Here is a 19,655-nt window from a genome sequence, read left to right as displayed (position 1 = left end):
TTAAATGGTTCTCAAAATGTTGAGACTTAAGATTTAACTCATAAAAATTATTGAGGATCCCAAAGAGCTTTCATTTATGAGGGTCATATCTATAGATATTCACCTTTTTTGAAATTGAGAAATTTGCTAATGATTTTTAAAATAATCCATTATATATAAACACAATTAATATATTTTATTAAATATATTAGTAAAATGAGTGGCACTGCTTCACATTTTTGTAAATTCTTTAATGCCTGGCTTAATAGAAGACAGCTAGATTCTCATGTCTGCTCTTGTATGTTGTTTTGCTTGAAGTATATAGAGAAAATTAGGGCTTAAAAAGCTATGTAATTGGAAAAGAAAGTAGTTTCATATGCTTTTCAGATAATTGTGAATATTATTTTCAATGTGCCACCAAAAATAAATAACAGCTTCTGAAATGTGTTAGGCACAATGTATTATCTGAAGTCACATTAATGAACTTTACAGACTCTGTTACACTAAGTTTCGTTGGCCTATCTTACGCTTTGAGTGGATCTTTTACCCATGCCTGATTTTATAATATGCGTTGGTCATTCAGAAAACATTGGCTTGTTCAGTTTTCAAGACCTTCCAAATGTTGACACATTTCATTTTATTATATCACCAACAATATCTCAGAAGAGTTTTTAAAATTTTGGAGAGCTAACAAGCTCAGTGACATATAGAAGTTTTCTAAAACTCTAATTTTTGTTTGAAAGCTCATTTTTACAATTATTATATTGTTTGTTGTTTTCCTTGGGAAAAAAAATAGGCTAAGTTCATTTTTGAGGAAATGCCAGCCACACACTCCATTCTGAATAACTGTAGTATGTTTGCCAGTCATTTTTGAAGATAAAAGTTGTGTTCCATGAAAAAATCTGCAAGTTCAGCTTGCAACTCAATCAGACAAAGGCTCTTCCTCAAGAATGAGGCTGTATTTCAATACGCAGCAAGACAGGCCGTTTAAATTATACTCCAGCATTCCTTTCTCGGACTATTGCATTTCTACCCATTATATTATTTGCATATTTGCCTCACTGCCTTTTCGAGCTCTCTGATTATAGAAGCTATGTCCTTTTCTTCCTTGTATTGTCCATAGTATTCTGTAGTCACTGTTACCGAATGAATAAATATTCCTATCTTCCCCAGTAGACGGTGAGGACATTGAAAACAGAAACTCCATGTTATTCTTCTTTGAATCACCAGCACTTAAGACAGGGTCTTGGGCACAACAGAGTACAACTGGGGTTGCTTATGATAATCAAATTTATTGTGTACATTATATCAGGATGGCCAGTAACGATCTTGGCAATAATTATTATCATTTTTCTTTCAATACCTACTGTGGAGGAGCAGCTTTGTAGGTTTGCAGACCGGAAGGAAGAATGCACACACACACAGAGACTCTCTTACAGATTCCTCCTCAAGAAAGAGAAAGTAATGGGCACAAGAAGGTGAACTCAAAGAGCAGGGCTAGATGTAGACGCTGGTGTGTGGTTTCTGCCTCCATGGGATGTGTTGGTGACACTGAACTTTGCACAGATAAATCAGAGGAAAGTCACTATCCATTTAACTTTACATCACCATTCTGGAAAATATAGGCTCACAATCTATTTCTTTTCACTATAATGAATGTTTCCAATCATTAGGATCTTCTAATTCTACAAATAGTATCAACAATACCATCCTCAACCTGGGTGAAAAGCAGAATCAGTACTCATGTGTCACTGAAAATCTTCATGTCTTCAGCTTCCCAAGGTCCCATAAAACCCACCTCACTTCAAGTCAACAAAAAACATTTGCTTTTCGAATTAAGCACATTAGTGAGAAAAGTATATGTGACCATTTTTAGCTTGAAGGAGGAGGTTAAGATATAGTTTAAATTCTATGAATACCATGATAGGGATAGTTGGCTCTCAATCCACTGTTTAGGACAGCAACTAAATCAAGTTTTGTTAGCAATGCTTTTGAGCCCACCAATTTCATCACTTTTGCCTCTATTTTGAAAATCATACACTTAAATATAGTCCAAGTAGAAAATTTTCATTACAATGAAGTTAAATATTTATACATTCATTATACTCAAAAGTGTCTTCAGGATGTTTATGAAAGGTACATCAAACTCTTCCTAAAAATTAACATGAGCTATCACATAACTTCTAAGAAGAATATATTCTGATGTTGAATGCCTTTCTTTCTTTCTAAAAGGCCAATGTCACCTTTTGCATTCTTTATCATAGCCTTCTTGACATATATAACTCATATGACATAAAATTCCCCCATAGAAAGTATACAATTCAATGGATTTTAGTATATTTACAGAGTTTTACACCATCACCACTAATTTTAGAACATTTTTATCAATTCAGAAAGATACTCTTCTCTCTAGACCCCGGCAACTACCAATTCACTTTCCATCTCTATGGGTTTGCCTATTCTGGATATTTTATAAAATTGAGCTTATACCATTTGTGGCCTTTTGTGTCTGACTTCTTTCACTTACCATAATGTTTCCAAGGTTTATCCATGCTGTAGCATGTTTCAATCCTTCACTTCTTTTTTTGGCCAAAAAATATTTGGTTGTAAAAATAGACTACATTTTGCTTATCCACATATCTGATAAGTTTCCACTTTTTGACTGTTACAAATGATGTTTCTATGGACACTGTGTACAAGTTTTCATATGGACACGTTTTTAATTCCTTTGGGATATATCTATGAATGGATCAAGAAACACTTTAAGGATTAAGTTTGTGCAAAGTGAAAGTAAAAGTAAGTTCAAAGAATTTTTTTCACAGGTTTGTCAAGCTCTGAAGACTAAAGGGACATTAGAAGAGAAAATTAGTTTCTAAACAACAGAGAGAAAAATTAGAATAAAAGATAATAGAAAAATATTTATCTTTTCCTTTCTGTAATATAAGTAAATTTTAATATTATGCAATTATTTGAAAACAAACTTAAAAACACTAAGAAAACAATTACAAATCTGTCCTGCTCTTTTAAGATATACATTTTTAGATCCTCGTAGAATATAAAATATTAGTGCTTAATGAGGAAACTTTTGGTTTATGATTTACAATTTCAAAGCTATATTTACTGCTGTTTGTACAAACCCATATTAAAGATTCTAAACTATAGTTCAAAGATTCTAAGTCATGTAAAATGAAGAGTATTACATAGCCTAAAGGAGTTTAAGAACAGAGATGCAGAAATATTATACTACAGAAAACTGGAGAAGGGGTTTCTTCTTGAAACAAAAGGCCAGAATCTTGAATGCTGACAGACAACTTGCTACTGTCATCTGAGGATAAAAGAACTAATATAATTTGAGAAAATTATGGTTAAAAACAATTCCTATATTCTTAAGAATAGCATATTGAGAGTTAAAAGCATCAGGCAGGACTTGTTCGAAAAAGAAATGGTCAAATTCTTTCAGGTTTTCTACTTTTAAACTCAGACATATAGTAAATTAGCCTTGGGACATAAAATAGCATTCCCTGCATAGTGGACGTTTCTATAGTCTAGTTGAATCTATTTTCAGTATCCATTTTGTACTAATTTCCCCAAGTTTCAAAGAATGAAAGTAGTCAATGAAATTGCAAAGCTCACATCTAGGACATTAGAAAAAATAATAGCCATTATATGATGGCTGGTATTTTTTAAAGTCTGGGTCTGCTTTAAGAATTACTTCAATAGGAATGAAATAAGCATGCTTTCCCACCAGTTACATAATCTGCCTGGTTATATTTGCACAGTATTCTATCTAAAGACAGAATCTTTGGAAAAAATTTAAAAAAGACATTTTTTTTGCAACCTATGATATTTACTTTTTATTACAAAGTACATGAAAAATATCAATTATTTCTTTTTAACTCTGTCTGCTTATTATTTCCAGATGTTTGAAATAACATAGAAAAAGCAAAGCAACAAATTTCATCCACTACACTGAAGGGTGACATTTCAATGTTTCATTTGTGAAGAGTCAATAGTAAAGTCATAACCATAAAAAGCAGAAAAACAATTATCCCTTAAGTGCTTCCTGCATTATTTTTCCATAAAGAGACAGTAAATATGAGCAATATATTACTGCAGAGGAGTCACTTTTTTCTTTTCATAAACTTTTTTGCTTCTTTCAAAAGCCCTTCCATATCTTCCTTCTCTAGGTCTTCCTTTTCTGGTTCCCAGTCGGAATCTTCGTCTGTTGGCTCGTATTCTTCTTCCTCATCATCTATAAAGCTGTCATTCAGGTTGTATTCATTGGGTTGCCCAACACTGTCATCTTCATCCGAAATGCTTCTCACTGAAAAACAGTTTAGTACGTAGCATGTCAACTGTCACTCAACCTGGGTTTAGAAACCTCTAACTGTAAAATATCTTTGTCAAGAAGATTTTACTTAATACATAGCTAACAATTACAAATTTCTAGAAAGGGGGCTAAAGCTATTATTATTTTTTTTTTTTAACATTTGCTTAAATCAAACTTCTCCTACTATGAGGCTTCCAAGATTAAAATGTCTTTAGATTCATCATAATGGTTCCTTAATAATATCATAATCAAGCTACACCACCTTCCACAATGGTAGAATGTATTTCTGTCCCAGTTATTCATTGTCCATCCTTGCAATGTGATTCTATTTACCCATTCCCACTGATGTCAGACTTGGCCAAAGAAAAGTGAGTGGAAGTAGTGGCTTCCATGGAGAAGCCTTAAGGGCCTCTCTGTGATTCTGCTATTGCCATTTCCCCTCTGCTAGGAGAATAGTGAGCCCCAGATAGAGGTTGATCCTTCAGCCTGGATTCAGGATGAGACACATGTGAGACAGGGCAACAGCCAGCATGCAGCTACATGCATATTAACACGAAGGAGAAATGTACCTATTTATTGTTATAAGGCACTGAAATTTGAGGACTATTTGTTATCACCACAAAGCTAGCACAATCTGATTGACACACCAGTGTGCATGTGCTTAGTCGCTCCAGTCATGTCCGACTCTTGTGACCCCATGGGCTATAGCCCACCAGGCTCCTCTGTCCATGGGATTCTCCAGGCAAGAATACTGGAGTGGGTTGCCATTTCCTTCTCCAGGTGATACACCAGAGTTGAGACCAAATGAGGAGATATAAGCTTACAGACTTTGAAAAATTTAGCTTTACAGATCTTATAGCTCACACTTTGGTAAGACTAGAATTACTATGGTAACAACCATCAGAATTTACAGGTTTCTATATAATATCATAATAGTAGAATTACAATTCTAAAATCCTTCTCTCTCAAAACTAATTTCTTCACTCATCCCAGTTTTCTTTTCACAGAGAGCAACAGAGTTGGTTTAAAATAAGGTTAGTGAGAGACTCTAGGATGATGTGGAATATTTAAAGGTTAAAAATGTTTGTACTTTTGAATATGCTTCAGCGGGGGTTTCCTCAATGGCTCATCATGTAAAGAATCTGCCTGCAATGCAAAAGACAAAGGAGATGCAGGTTTGATCCCTGGGTCGGGAAGATCCCCTGGAGGAGGAAATGGCAACCCACTACAGTATTCTTGTCTGAAAAATCCCATGGACAAAGGGGCCTTTTGGGCAACAGTCCAAAGGGTTGCAAAAAGTCGGGCGCGATTGAGCACACACATATGCTTCAGCTAGCTTCTTCCTAAAACATTCATATGTAACAGATATAAAAAAGAAAGTTAAGAAATTTGATAGGAAAATTTTTCATGGCAGAATGATGACAAAGAAAGTAATTGGTTTGTCTTTTTAACTTTCATAGCCCAGACAGTTATTTCTTTCTTAATATCACTACTCATTCCAAGGGGATTTGAGACAGCTTATAATCATGTGCTTACTGTGACTAGTCGCTCAGTCATGTTTGACTCTCTGCGACCCCATGGACTGTAACCCCCCAGGCTCCTCTGTCCGTGGGATTCTCCAGGCAAGAATACTGGAGTGGGTTGCCAATTCCTGCTCCAGGGGGTCTTCCCAACCCAGGAATCAAACCTATATCCCTTGGTCTCCTGCACAGACTCTTTATCACTAGTGCCACCTGGGAAGCCTGTACTATCATGAGATAACACAAATAAAAGTAGAAATTAAGAACAAAGAAAGCAGAATGGAAGTATATAAACCTCAATTTTTAACATAATCAATATAGACAGAGCATCAAATTTCTCCCTAAGTTTCTTGGTAGCAAAAAGCCAAAAAGGCTACATAAAAACTTACACAATTCTCATTAGCATAAGAAGCACACCAGTTCCTTGAGGGAAGTCTGAGATTATATTTATTTGTGTACACGTTTTATCTGCCTCTTGAGGGCATGTTTTATGTCTAAGTAACCTCAATTCCTCATGTAACTTTTATGATAGAAAACAATTAAAAACCATTTAGAGGATAGTTTGCAGACGGGAAAGGGAGTGAGGAAGAAAGAACAGCAATGTTTCTGTTCTTGACCATTTTGCTCTTGGAAGTATCTCATATATATAAATAATGCCATCTCAATTCAGAGTCTCATTTTAGATTCGGAAATTAGCTTAGCAGATTTACAAGGAAAATATATACAAAGCTGAAACTACTTCAGGTTCTCCTGCTTTATTGGCTGCTCCTTCTCCATCTTCTTTGCTGGATCTTCCTCATCTTCTCAACCTCTAAATTTTGGAGTGCCCAAATTTCAGGCTGGGACCTCTTCTCTAAGATACTCCTTATGCTGTGTTCAGTCACCCAGTGATGTCCGACTCTGTGCAACTCCATGGACTGTAGCCCACCAGGCTCCTCTGTCCATGGGATTCTCCAGGCAAGAAAAATGGAGCAGGTTTGCCATTTCCTTCTCCAAATATAGTCCTTAGATGATTCCATCTAGTTGTATATCTTAAATCCCCAAATTTATATTTTAAGCTCTGACCACAGCGTAAATTCCAGACTCATTTATCTCATTGGCCTGTGTACCATCTCTACTTTGTGACTAACAGAAATGTGAAATGCAACACTTCCAGAATATAGCTCTTGAGGTGCTTCACCCAAATGTGGTCATTCTCTTATCAATCTCGAACATATGTATGACTTCCAACCTTCCGATTGTGTTTTTTTTTTTTTTTAATAATTTTATTTACTTTATTTTGGCTATGCTGGGTCTTTGTTCTACGCCGACTTTCTCGAGATGCAGTGAATGGGGGATACTCTCTAGTTGTGGTACAAGAGCTTCTTGTTGCAGTGGCTTTTTCTCATTGCAGAGCACAAGCTCTAGGGTATGTGGGTTTCAGCAGTTGTAGCACATGGGCTCAGAGGCTGCAGATCCCAGGCTCTGGAGCACAGGCTCAGTAGTTGTGGTGCATAGGTTTAGTTGTTCCAAGGCATGTGGGATCCTCCTGGATCATGGATTGAACCCATATCTCCTGCATTGGCAGGCAGATTCTTTACTACTGAGCTACCAGGGAAGCCCCTTCCAATTGTTTCGGCAAGAAACCTTGGAGTTATCCTTGAATATCCTCCATAATATTTAATGTCAAAAGATCCTGTTGGCTCTACCATCAAAATATATCCACCACTTCTCACATCCACTCTAACACCCTGGATCCAATACCAGCATCTTCTTCCTGGTCTATTCCAATATCCTCCTACCTGGGTTCCCTACTTCTACTCTTATCTGTTCACAAAGAACCCAAAAATCTCCCAATAGCTTTTTATCTCACTCAGAATAAGATCTGAAGTCCTCAATTGTATCTCTTGGCCTCCAGGACCCTACAAAACTGATTCACTAGCTTTCTCGTCTCACCTGCCATTCTTCACTTACACTTTGTTCCAATCCTACCCTCTCTTCACTGCTCCTTGAATAAACCAATGGGATCATCTCCAGGGCTTCTGAAGCATCCTTCCCACTGCCTAACATAGCCATCCGTCAGAGAATCACCTGGCTAGCCTTCTGCTCTAATATCAAATTATCAGAGTCCTTCTTTTACTGTCCTATTTGAAATGGGACCTGCCTCCCACCCCCATACACATCCTTGCCCTTCTGTCCTCTTAAGTCGTTCAGTTATGTCTGATTCTTTGTGACGCCATAGACAGTAGACTACCAGGCTCCTCTGTTCATAGGATTTTCCAGACTAGAGTACTGGAGTGGGTTGCCATTCCTTCTCCAGGGGATCTTCCAGACCCAGGGATCGAACCTGTGTCTCCAGGATTGCAGGCAGATGCTTTACCATCTGAGCCACCAGGGAAGCCACAGCTTCCTTCCTTCTGTCCTCTTACACAGCTTTATTTTTCTTCTTAGCAGTTATCACTACATGACATCACATAATTGTTAACATGTGCACTGTCCACCTTTGTGAAATTCTACAAGAGCAAGATTCTGTCTCTATTGTATCCTCAACTCCTCCAACAATGCCTAACACATAAAAGACACTTATAGACTCATATTTGCTAAATATATGAATGAATAAATGAACCATCTGCAAATCAACTGCTGAACACCTTCAGTTTACAGAAATGCTTTATTATAACCTACACTTTTAATCACTAGCCTGCCTGTCAACACAATGAATTATACTACAGACTTTTATTTAAATCCTGATAACTGAATCAGCTTTAAGCTTCAATGAGCCCTGGGAATCTTTAGCAACTTACTGGATAGGTTCATTTGCTGAAGCAATAATGACATATTAATCAGGAGAATCCCACTCATTTCATCAAAAATTTGTTTTTATCTGTAAAATCATAACATCACACTCACATTCTTTTAGCAGGAGGTGTAGAATCTGAAATAACAATATGTAACAGAACTCAGTGTAGCTGGTAGTCAAGTTCCTTCCCCTCTGCTTCATATGAACTGGCACTCTGTGCTTTAAGTGAAAGCACCTGAAGAACTGCTTGACATGAGCAAGGCAAAGTCATGACAAGGGCAAGTCGGCGCCAGAACTCAGCTCTATGCCCCTTCCTTGTGGTCCCAGGTCCACATTTCACGACAGGATTTTTAATGCTGATATTTTTTGTGGAACCAATTAAATGGACCCTCTTGTAGCAAATTCTGTAGTAGTGACTTCAAATATTCTACAATAGAGATGCCATCTAGATGGGAGGGCTTTGTTTTTTTTTAAAGTGCTTAAGGTATAACTGGGCCATAGAGATGATGAAACTTTACTAGAAAATGCTGAATCGGCACACTTGATCTGAATTATTTCATGATTTCCTGAATCATGGGAATATATGACTAGCACATAACCTAGGAATAAAATGTCTGTCTTTACCATAACAATTAAGTTTTATGCAAAAGGGCATTCACAGCAAGCAGGAATAGACACCCATGCATGTATTCCCTGAGCAAGCCAAAGCATGGTATCTGAGTATCTGGATTTAAAGTGATAAAGCCAGTAAAGTTCATATAAACCTTGCTATAACACTGTTTGCTACACAAAAAGTTCAAAGAAACCCTCTCAGACAAGGAAGCATGTTGTTTAGAGAACTCAGTCATGAAGAGTCACATTATAGACGATCCCAAACCAAGACCCCAACACTGTACACAGAACACCATGGTTAGTACAAAGCTTACTGAAGTACAACAGTGAGAGCCTGAGATGGAATAATAGCTGTTTAATATTTTTAAGCAATAGCAAAAAACAATTTTTGTGGCTTTATTTTTTGTAGTTGTGACTTCCAATAGATTTCCACAGAATTAAACAGTATAATGCCATCTTTGGAAAAATAAGAGCCTACATTTAGCATTTTCTTATATTACAAATAGTTTATTTGAAACCTAATTGTTGAGCATGTCTAAGAAATTAGAAATAAGCATGTTTCTTCCAAGTCAAGGTGAGCTCGGAAACAGTAATTTTTTTCTCTATCTTCACTTAGGTCACTTTTAAGTTTCTAGCTGGCTAGTGACTGTTTATCTGTGATGTTCCATTTCCCTCATCAAATAAGAAGTCTCTAAAAAATAACATGGTTTAAGAAAAAGATATATACTAGGAGGCTAGAAGTTTAAAGATCTGTGTCATGTATCCCTTGTCAATGAACAAGGCATTTGGTGGAGTTTATCTTTTTATCTGTGAATCAAATGGCATTGATTAAATGACCTCAAAGATCCTTTCCAACCCCAAAGTTCTAATTTTAAGAACAAAGCAGGAATCTTCATTTTCTCTACAGGAATATGAAACGTACAGACAGGTTGACAGCCTGACTATTTGAAAACAGCACAAGAGAAATAAGCTGTCACTCATTTTTAAAAAGTGATGGATAATACTGTTATACCATAATAATGAAAAATAACAAACTCTAGAAAAAGTAACAAACTCTTTAACATATTTGAAAGAACATGCTATTAACTGTTCGGTATTATTAGGATGTGGTAATTTCTGACTTTTCTTTTTTTGCAGAAGTATTTATAATATTTGTATTATATGAAATTTGTATCTAACACTTTTTGTACAACTTAAAATTTCACCATCAAGTTCCTAGCCAAAGAACCAAGTCTGCAGAGCTACTAAAGAGTACACTGTGTTGTATGTGTGCTGGAAGATGTTTATGTGGAGAAAAAAATCTTTCCAATTTGCTGATTTTCTCCAAATAGTTTTCTGGTAACAGGAAATAAGAAGACAGATGTTTCATAGCAGACTTACAGTTTAACATCAATAATTCTCCGGGTTTTATTTTCCTTTCTTGTCCAGTAAATCTTAGAATTAGTTAGGATACTAATTTTCATTTAAGTGAAAAAATATTTTGGCCCAATATCTCTAAAGATGAAAGTTTACTACATACTACAAGAATAAAGATGTTTAAATGCCTCATTTTACTACGGAAGACTGATCTTTGTAATGAACCAAACTATTAGCTGGGTATTCATATTTTAACTTTGGAAAAGCAGTTTGTGCAGGTCTATCCACTTTATTATATTAATACATTAAGTTTATTTCTTTTTAAAAACACCACTGCATTTGCCTTTTTCATGTTCTAAAATCTCTCAGCTTTTCCCACAGTAAGCAGCAGTTTACAAAATCCCATTTAGCATCACTAACCTTACTTAATAGCTTACTTTCTAGATCTTTTGGTTTCTACTTCTGAAAAGAAAAAAGCCTATATAAGCATATGTATACAGATGACTGGAGAACTAGAGAAACACTGAAATACTTATCAGATTGGTAGAACATTCTAAATTTCAGCCATGAACAGTACTGATCCCCTCGAATCACGACTGTCACATAATAATAAAAGCCAGAGAGAAAGACTCCAATAATCAAGTGATATAACAATGATGATAATTTCTTTCAAATGTTGTCAGCAAATAAGGTAGCTAAGAAAGTTTAAAATAAAAATTTCCTAGCATTGATTACTCTTTTATTCAATATGCTGTGCTAAAACTGTATGTAGCACTCTGAAAAAGTGTGGAAAGTTAGTAAAACTTTAAACCAATTAGTTAAAGAGCTTAACAGTCAAACCTACAAAAATCGAAATATATGGCATAAATTGTTACATGTGTGGGAAAATTTTAGACCGAAGTGTTTTAGAAGTGCTACAAATCAGAAATTAAATGATAAAACTTTCATATAGTTATTTTATATTATAAAATTCTAGAGTAGTTGGTATATAGTATATGGGTCTCTATTATAACTTTTCAGAGAAGGCAATGGCACCCCACTCCAGTATTCTTGCCCTGAAAATCCCATGGACGGAGGAGCCTGGTAGGCTGCAGTCCATGGGGTCGCTGAGTCGGACACGGCTAAGCAACTTCACTTTCACTTTTCACTTTAATGCACTGGAGAAGGAAATGGCAACCCACTCCAGTGTTCTTGCCTGGAGAATCCCAGGGATGGGGGAGCTTGGTGGGCTGCCGTCTATGGGGTCACGCAGAGTTGGACACAACTGAAGCAACTCAGCAGCAGCAGCAGCATTATAGCTTTTATTGTTTCATTATGGATTAATGACACCCCACCTCAAATTTAACATGTATAACTTAAAAAAAAAACCAAACCCACAAACTACCTAGTTTTTCCTCCTGATCTCTAAGCTCCTGATAATTTGTACTTTAATTTTCATTCATTCCTATTTCCTTTGATTCATCCCATCCCCCACACCATGGCCAATCACTTGGAAATTCCTCATCACTCTTCTTTCAGAATCTCACTTGATTCAAATCCTGTTTTTCCATTCTCATGGCAGCCTAGCTCTGGTCCTTCATTCACCATAAGGCTTCCTCTACTCTAATTCGGACAGCTCATCATTAGTTATTTGTCACCGCAACCACATCTTTGGTTTAGCTTTCAAGAGCTTCTACAATCTGACCTCAAAGCATTCCTCTAGTATCATCCACAGTCAACAGACGGATCATAGAGAAAGCAAGACACTTCCAGAAAAACATCTACTTCTGCTTCATTGACTATGCAAAAGCCTTTGACTGTGTGGATCACAATAAACTGTGGAAACGTCTTAAAGAGATGGGAATACCAGACCACCTTACCTGTCTCCTGAGAAACCTGTTTGCAGGTCAAGAAGCAACAATTAGAACTGGACATGGAACAACAGGCTGGTTCAAAATTGGGAAAGGCGTATAACAAGGCTGTATACTGTCATCCTGCTTACTTAACTTATATGCAGAGTACATCATAAGAAATGCAGGGCTGGATGAAGAACAAGCAGGAATCAAGACGGTCAGGAGAAATATCAACACTCTCAGATATGCAGACGATGTCACCCTAATGGCAGAAAGTGAAGAGGAACTAAAAAGCCTTTTGATGAAGGTTAAAGAGTGAAAAAGCTGACTTAAAACTCAGCATTCAGAATACTAAGATCATGGCATCCAGTACCATCACTTCATGGTAAACAGATGGGAAAAAAGTTGAAACAGTGACAGATTTTCTTTTCTTGGGCTCCCAAATCACTGCAGACGGTGACTGTCTGCAGCCACGGAATTAAGAGACACTTGCTCCTTGGAAGAAATGCTATGACAAACCTAGATGGCATATTCAAAAACAGAGACATCACTTTGCTGACAAAAGTCCTCCTACTCAAAGCTATGGTTTTTCTAGTAGTCATGTACAGATGTGAGAGTTGGACCATAAAGATGGCTGAGCATTGAAGAATGGGTGCTTTAGAACTGTGGTGCTGGGGAAGACTCTTCAGAGTCCCTTGGACTGCAAGGAGATCCAACCAGTCAATCCTAAAGGAAATCAACCCTGAATATTCACTGGAAGGACTGATGCTGAAGCTGAAGCTCCAATACTTTGGCCACATGATGTGAAGAGCCAGCTCATTGGAAAAGACCCTGATGCTGGGAAAGACTGAAGGCAAAAGGAGAAAAGGGCAGCAGAGGATGAGATATTTAAGAGAGCATCACTGACTCAATGGACATGAATTTAGCAAACTCTGGGAGACAGTAAAGGACAGGGAAGCCTGATGTGCTGCAGTCCATGGGGTCACAAAGAGTCGGACATGACTTAGTGACTGAACAACAAGAGTATCATTCATTCACAGTAACTGCAGAGACTCTCCCTGTCAGTTAAACTGACCCACCTTCGAATTCCAAACACAACTTATTATTTTCTGCCTCAATGTCCTTGACCAACCTATTACTCAATTTGTCTGGGATGTCCTATACCCACCTACCCAAAGCTAAGAAACAAAGATAATTGAAATCCTGCCACCTTAAAGACCAACTTTACTTAAAATTCCCTTACTAAGTTACCCTGATAAATCCTAACAAAAAGTACTCCATCTCTTTCTTCCAAGATTGTAGAGCATCTCACCACAAGCACGTGGATCCAGAGCTAGTTTTCATGTATCTCTGTAGTTCTGTTCACTTGGAAGTCATATAATAAATGAATAAATGCGTGCATGAGTAAATGAATCATTACATATATGAGCTTAAGATCTGGGTAATGTTAAACTTTAAGGATTTGGGAAATAATAAAAACACATATGTTAGAATTTTATGTCAGATATCACTAAGAAATATAGTGAGACTTATAATATAAAATTTTAAATACCTCAGAGAGTTTAATTTATAGGTTCTATAGTAAGAAGAGATATCCTGACTATACTGCCACATGACAACTCTTGAAAGTACATTAAATATATAAGGCTAAACTGTTATGTCAAAATATCCTATTTTTTTTAAAAGTATTTTCAATGAAATAAAAATTTTTCTTAAAAACAGTTAAATGTTCTAAAAATATGTTCTTCATTCAGAAGCTGCTTCAATGATAATTCAAAGAGATTTTTCGAAGAAAATTCAGATACTTTTCAACAATGCCATATGATGTATATTGACAGTTTTCAGGTAAAAGGTTCCTAGTTCTACAAAGATAAACAAATCTGTCAAATGCTCTTTCATGGGAAAATGCTAAAATTTGTCAATAAAATAGAATTTTAATCAAATATTATTATATTATTGTTCAAAATAATATTTTTGAACTTTTGAAACTTTTGAAAGTTAACTTAACAACCATAAATGCTATAACTTCAGATACAGCCTCAGTAAGGGAAGTATAACGTATAACCTCCATACCATATTAACTGAGATAAAGTGATCATGTTTGTGTCTGGAGTATTAAAACACTAAAGTGTGTTTTAATAAGAAAACAGTAAATAGAATTCCCTTGTGGTGAAATTAATTATTTTAATCACTTGGTTTTATCACTTGGTTACAAGTTGGCTGTGTTTATACATATACAAATGCATGTGGGCATAACCTGGATATACAGTTTATTCCCTCACTCTGTGGGCAGAAATACTGATGCATCCAGAAATTTAGGATGCTGAATTGGCCACTGCGTTATATAAATGATACAAAGAAGCCAGAATTTATTAAAGGGAAAAAATATTAGAGTTCAGAAGCAAAGGAAACAGAAGGCAAAACAGGTTGATGTAAGCAGGACTGATGGTCATTCGATAGTTGTTTCTTTGGTGTTTGTCCCCTACTTCTCTTCCCCTAAAACAATAGTTTCTATTGAGGATCTCTGTGGTTTTGAGGAAAGAGACTCTACTTTGGTTCCAAGGGTAGAACAAACTAATTAGTGGTTACAGTGATTCATTCAAGAATAAGAATGTGATTTAAACCAGTTTTTTTTTTTAAAGTTAGTTTCATGATTTTTCCTAATAGCAAGAATCAAAGCTGTTTTCTCTCTCTCCTTAGGTGTAAACATGGATGCTTATCATCCCAGCTGAATAAGGATGCATATAGTTCCTTGCTGGGGAGAGCAGCCAGTCTTAGGATAAAAATCACTCCTCTAAGGACAGTATGATGGAAGGAAAGTGGGTTACTGGTGACATTATTGACATTATTAATGAGCTGAAGCAACAAATCTTGTCTAATCTAGCCCTATTTCTGGACTTTTCAGTAAAAGAAGTCAATATGCTCTCTTTATCATTCAGGCCAGTTTGAGATTTTGTTTTAAGATACCTGCAAACAAAAGAATTGTAACAGATACAAAGGAAAATATATATATACTGTTAGACAATGATTGCAGAAAAAATCTATATAAAAATTTATCATTTTTAAATCTAAGAAAATCATTAAAATCAATAATTCAACAAATTCACAGAAGCAGAGATTTTAAAATACTATTAAAATAAGTGGTAACTGTCTCTAGGTTTAACAAGAGAATCCATCTGAAGGTTTCATTTTGAGTTTCCTGAAGTAAAATCACTTACCTGGAAATGTACTATGTCTATATTCTATCTTGTGCTGGGGATTCTTCCTAAAAAAAAAAATAGAAAGAAAGAAACGAAAGAAAGCAAATATAAGGTCAGGTTTGACAATCACTAAAAATGAATAAGACTATTTAAATTAAACTCACTAAACTACAAATTAGCAATAAGCCTCTTATTGAAAAACATTTGCTTGGTTACTGCTGTTAACTACAGTCACCATGCTGTACAAAGCATCTGCTTTTTAATTACATTTACTGAGTGCCTATTCCATGTCAGGTATAGTGCTAGATGCAAAGTGTGGTGAACCAAAGTTCTTCCCTCTTGACTTACATTCTACAGAAAGGCAATATGAAACAAATATAATACAATACACTGTATTCTTAAAATGTCACTATCATATATCACATAAAGATATGATGTAAATTAGTATATAAAATATATAACTCAAAGTATCAAATTGTGTGTGTGTGTGTAATATCTGAAAGGATACTTTTAAAGCTCCTCTAGAATCCAAAAACAAAAGCATACAAGTCATGTCTCTCCAAAGGATACCAATCAACTGTTATGAGAAAATAAGAAAGTCAATATGCATTGAGAAACATATAACAACATATCCCAAAGTCAAACAGAAGCCACTGTTTGAATATCTACTTTTGATTATATATATTGACAATCTCTTCTATCATTTTATTAAACAAATGTTTGGGTACACTGTATACATATAAGACATTCTCCAGATAATGCAAAATTGCCCAGGCAGCAAAACTTCAAAGCATTAACTGGTTCATCATGCTCCCCTGGTGGTTACCTTTCTCTCAGGGGACTAACAAAGGAGAGCTGGAAGGGCTGACAACAGACATATGCTGAGATGGACATATGAAGCTGTAGTGAGGATATCTTAAGTTTAAGGGCTTAGGAGGTGGTAAGTAATTAATGTTGGCCATTCGTTCTTTCATCAGTGGTTCAAGAAATAGTCGCAGGGCACTTATTACATGCGAGGCTCTGTGTCAGGTGTCAGTGACATTTCTTATTGCTAATATCTCTTCTTTTGGGGTAACTTTTCCTACAATTTGAGCATAAACACAGTACAAGAGTGCAACCACACAATTAATTAGGGTCATAACTCAACAGTTTTGAAAAGTGGAGAAAGATCCACCAAAAGATTGTGTGTTTGGGGTAATTAACCCAAATCTGATCGTTTAATGAAAAAGAAACCTCAAGGTTGAAAGAAATAAACTGGACAACTTAAATGTGATAAAGGGAGCTGCAAAAGAACAAAGCTGCCATGATGCTTTGTGGGAAGATCTTTCCTTACTGAACACTCTGGCACAGGTCATTAACTTGTTTAATTCAATCTTTATTAAAGTACAATTAATGTTGGATATCAGGAGAGGTAGAAGAAAGAGAATTATAGAAGAAGAAAGAGATTAATACCAGAGGTAGTTTTCATCAATAATCTGGAAAAAATTGCTGATCCTCTGAGATTATTTTTGGTAATATTCTTAAAATCTTTTTGTTATTATTACTGTGGTAAAATACTGGTAACTTTTTTTTTTAATGTCAAACTACTGAAAAGTAGTTGATTGGTACACAGAAATTCCATATATCCTCACTGAAATTCTTCAAGTGTTAACATTCTACACAGATGCCTCATTATTATCTATCTATAGTTATCTGCGATTTGAAGGCTTTTTCTCCTTCCTTTAATACGTTTGCTTTTAGAAAGCAGGCTGAAAGCAGTCCTATCTTTTCCTGCTTTACCCTGAACAGAGCAGGATTATTGAGAAGTTCAATGTGATCTTAATTGTTTGCTACTGGAGTCTCCTTCAAAAGCTGCTTTAGAAACTCTCAAGCATCTAAAAACAAGCACAGAAATGAAATCAAGTGAGTTAATAGAGATAAGTACAGTTTGTGTACCAAATACCAGTTAAAAGACTGCTGACATCAGTTCTCAGGCTAGAAAGACTAAAAAGGAAAAGTATCCTTTTTAAAAGGCCAAATGAAGCCTGGTGGGGACAGGGGTAATGGTTCAACCTTAAAGTTACAGAAGGTAACTTGGGACACATCCACAGCTGCACTCACATACTGATCTACATAATCTAACCTCACATTCAATTTAGGAAAAGGCAAGCCCTTTCAAAATAAATGAATAGGGGGAAAGGTTTACACTGGTATATTCCAAAAAAGAACAGAAATAAGTGTTATGAAATTTTGTGCTCAGAAAAGGAAACGATTTTCAGCTCCACGTGCAGATTTTCATCTGCCTTAGAGGGGAAAAGGGTGTTTCTCTGAGGTTTCCTTAACAATTTCTATCCTTTTGTAGGAGAACTTGATACTATTTTCATTAAAAGGCAGGTGTAAGACTGCAATGTAGACCAGAAGAAACTAGATGTGCTGGTGCTTTTCCACATTTAACTTAGAAATTAAACTTCCAATTTAAAATAAAAGAATTAATATCAATATTCTGCTAGTTATTTCATTGAAAATGGAGAAAAAATATCCTCTGGGACAGGTTCAAAAGTTTCCTGTTCTAGGGTATTTTCAAATATACTTTATTCTTTCTTGATGATATAACTCACAGGATAGATTTTAATAAAAAAATAGGCCAAAGCAGAAACAAAAATGTATCATCACAGGCAAAAGCATATTCAAAATAAAAACAAATTTTAGATGTTTACATAGCAATTTAAATGTAAAAAAAATTAAGTATTCTGAATGTTAAATTCCTTAAATTATCCTCTCCTTCAAGGTCCCTCATAATCTCAGTCTGTACCTTTATTTGCAGCCCAATCCTTCATTTCTTCTTTGGGAAAACAGCTTCTGATTTTTTGCCATTGATAGGCACTTGCTCACAGCCGTTTTGCCAAGAATATTCTTCTAAATCTATACTACTTACCTAAGCACCTTCCCTCAGGAAAACAACTCTGATAATTACTGGGTATTATCTCCAGAATACATTGTTCATATCTACTATTTAGTACTCACCACATAATTTCTTATACAGTCATTTAAATTTTCAACACAAATGTGAGTGTGTGTGTGTGTGTGCATGTGTATGTATTATCTCATCATCTGTCAAATGAGCTGCTGGAGGTCATGGCTTTTTCTTACATTATAAATATCTTTTACAGCTCCTACAAGAGTACCTTATACGAGGTGGCAGTCAACTATACTTTTCATAAATTACCTACCTATTACAATATAATCAACTCTTTCCATTCAAAGAGTTTTTTTAATTGAGCTTTTACATGAGTATCCAAAATGATGAAATATTTTCTATTTAAGAGGAAAAAAAAGACACCTATTTTTGCTACCTTTACTATTATTTCAAAATGATTATTGAATTTGCAAGAATCATTTGCAATACAAACCAAAGTTTAAAATTCTCATTGGCTGGCACAAAAAACAGTTCCAATCATTTCTAGACTGATGAGTTTTCTTATGTGTTTTTCTTTTTCTAGTAAATCGTAATATATGGATCCTGATGTTTTTAGAAGAATTTCCTTTGAAAGGCAGTTTTTCTGTTGGATACAAGCCTATTCTCATTTTGTTGAAGACAATGTTCATGTGCTGAAATTGCTCTGTGCTCACACCTACAAAGTTAATAATCAAAGTACTCATGGAACCTTTTTACACAAACCTAGGACTAAAATGTGTTAGAATTTCCTGCCATTAACAATTCATATTACCTCCCCAGGAAACAATGAAAATCTGACAATCCCATTAAGCAGACTCCACTGCAAACAGGTTCCTGAGATACTGATTGCTCAGCATCACAGGACACTTAGCTCTAGTCAATCACTCCAGTCAACAGGAACACAGAGTCCTTCACATTCGGTTTAGAGACAAATGCCACAGTGACTTGGACCTGTTCTCATCTGGCTTGTCAAAGTTTAAATCATCAGCATTATGCTGTAGAAGGGGGCTCAAGGTTTCGAGATCAGAAGAACCGAGTCTGAATTCAAACTACATTGTTTACTGGTTTTGTGATTCGGGGCAAGTCCTGTGAACAAGTCTCCATTTCCTGAT

The 19,655-nt window shown here is 35.7% G+C and overlaps 1 protein-coding gene across 3 annotated transcripts in view; it reads right to left on the bottom strand.

The window, feature by feature from the left end:
* Nucleotides 1-1,251: 1,251 nt before the first annotated feature.
* APLF (aprataxin and PNKP like factor) overlaps nt 1,252-19,655 on the bottom strand; it is a 94,598-nt gene continuing 76,194 nt past the window's right edge. For 2 of the 3 annotated variants that reach the window (XM_055540520.1, XM_055540521.1), the window contains 2 exons: nt 15,627-15,673; nt 1,252-4,303 (listed from right to left, as the gene is read on the bottom strand). In XM_055540520.1, the coding sequence (XP_055396495.1) occupies nt 4,101-4,303; nt 15,627-15,673 (250 nt within the window). In that variant the 3' untranslated portion in view covers nt 1,252-4,100. The remainder of the gene's footprint in view (nt 4,304-15,626; nt 15,674-19,655) is intronic. The other variant, XM_055540522.1, reaches the window with a different exon arrangement.

Source organism: Bubalus kerabau, chromosome 11 (assembly GCF_029407905.1).
Source record: "Bubalus kerabau isolate K-KA32 ecotype Philippines breed swamp buffalo chromosome 11, PCC_UOA_SB_1v2, whole genome shotgun sequence".
Taxonomy (NCBI): domain Eukaryota; kingdom Metazoa; phylum Chordata; class Mammalia; order Artiodactyla; family Bovidae; genus Bubalus; species Bubalus kerabau.
Note: the sequence above shows the minus strand (reverse complement) of the source record. Positions and strands in the feature narration are given on the sequence as shown.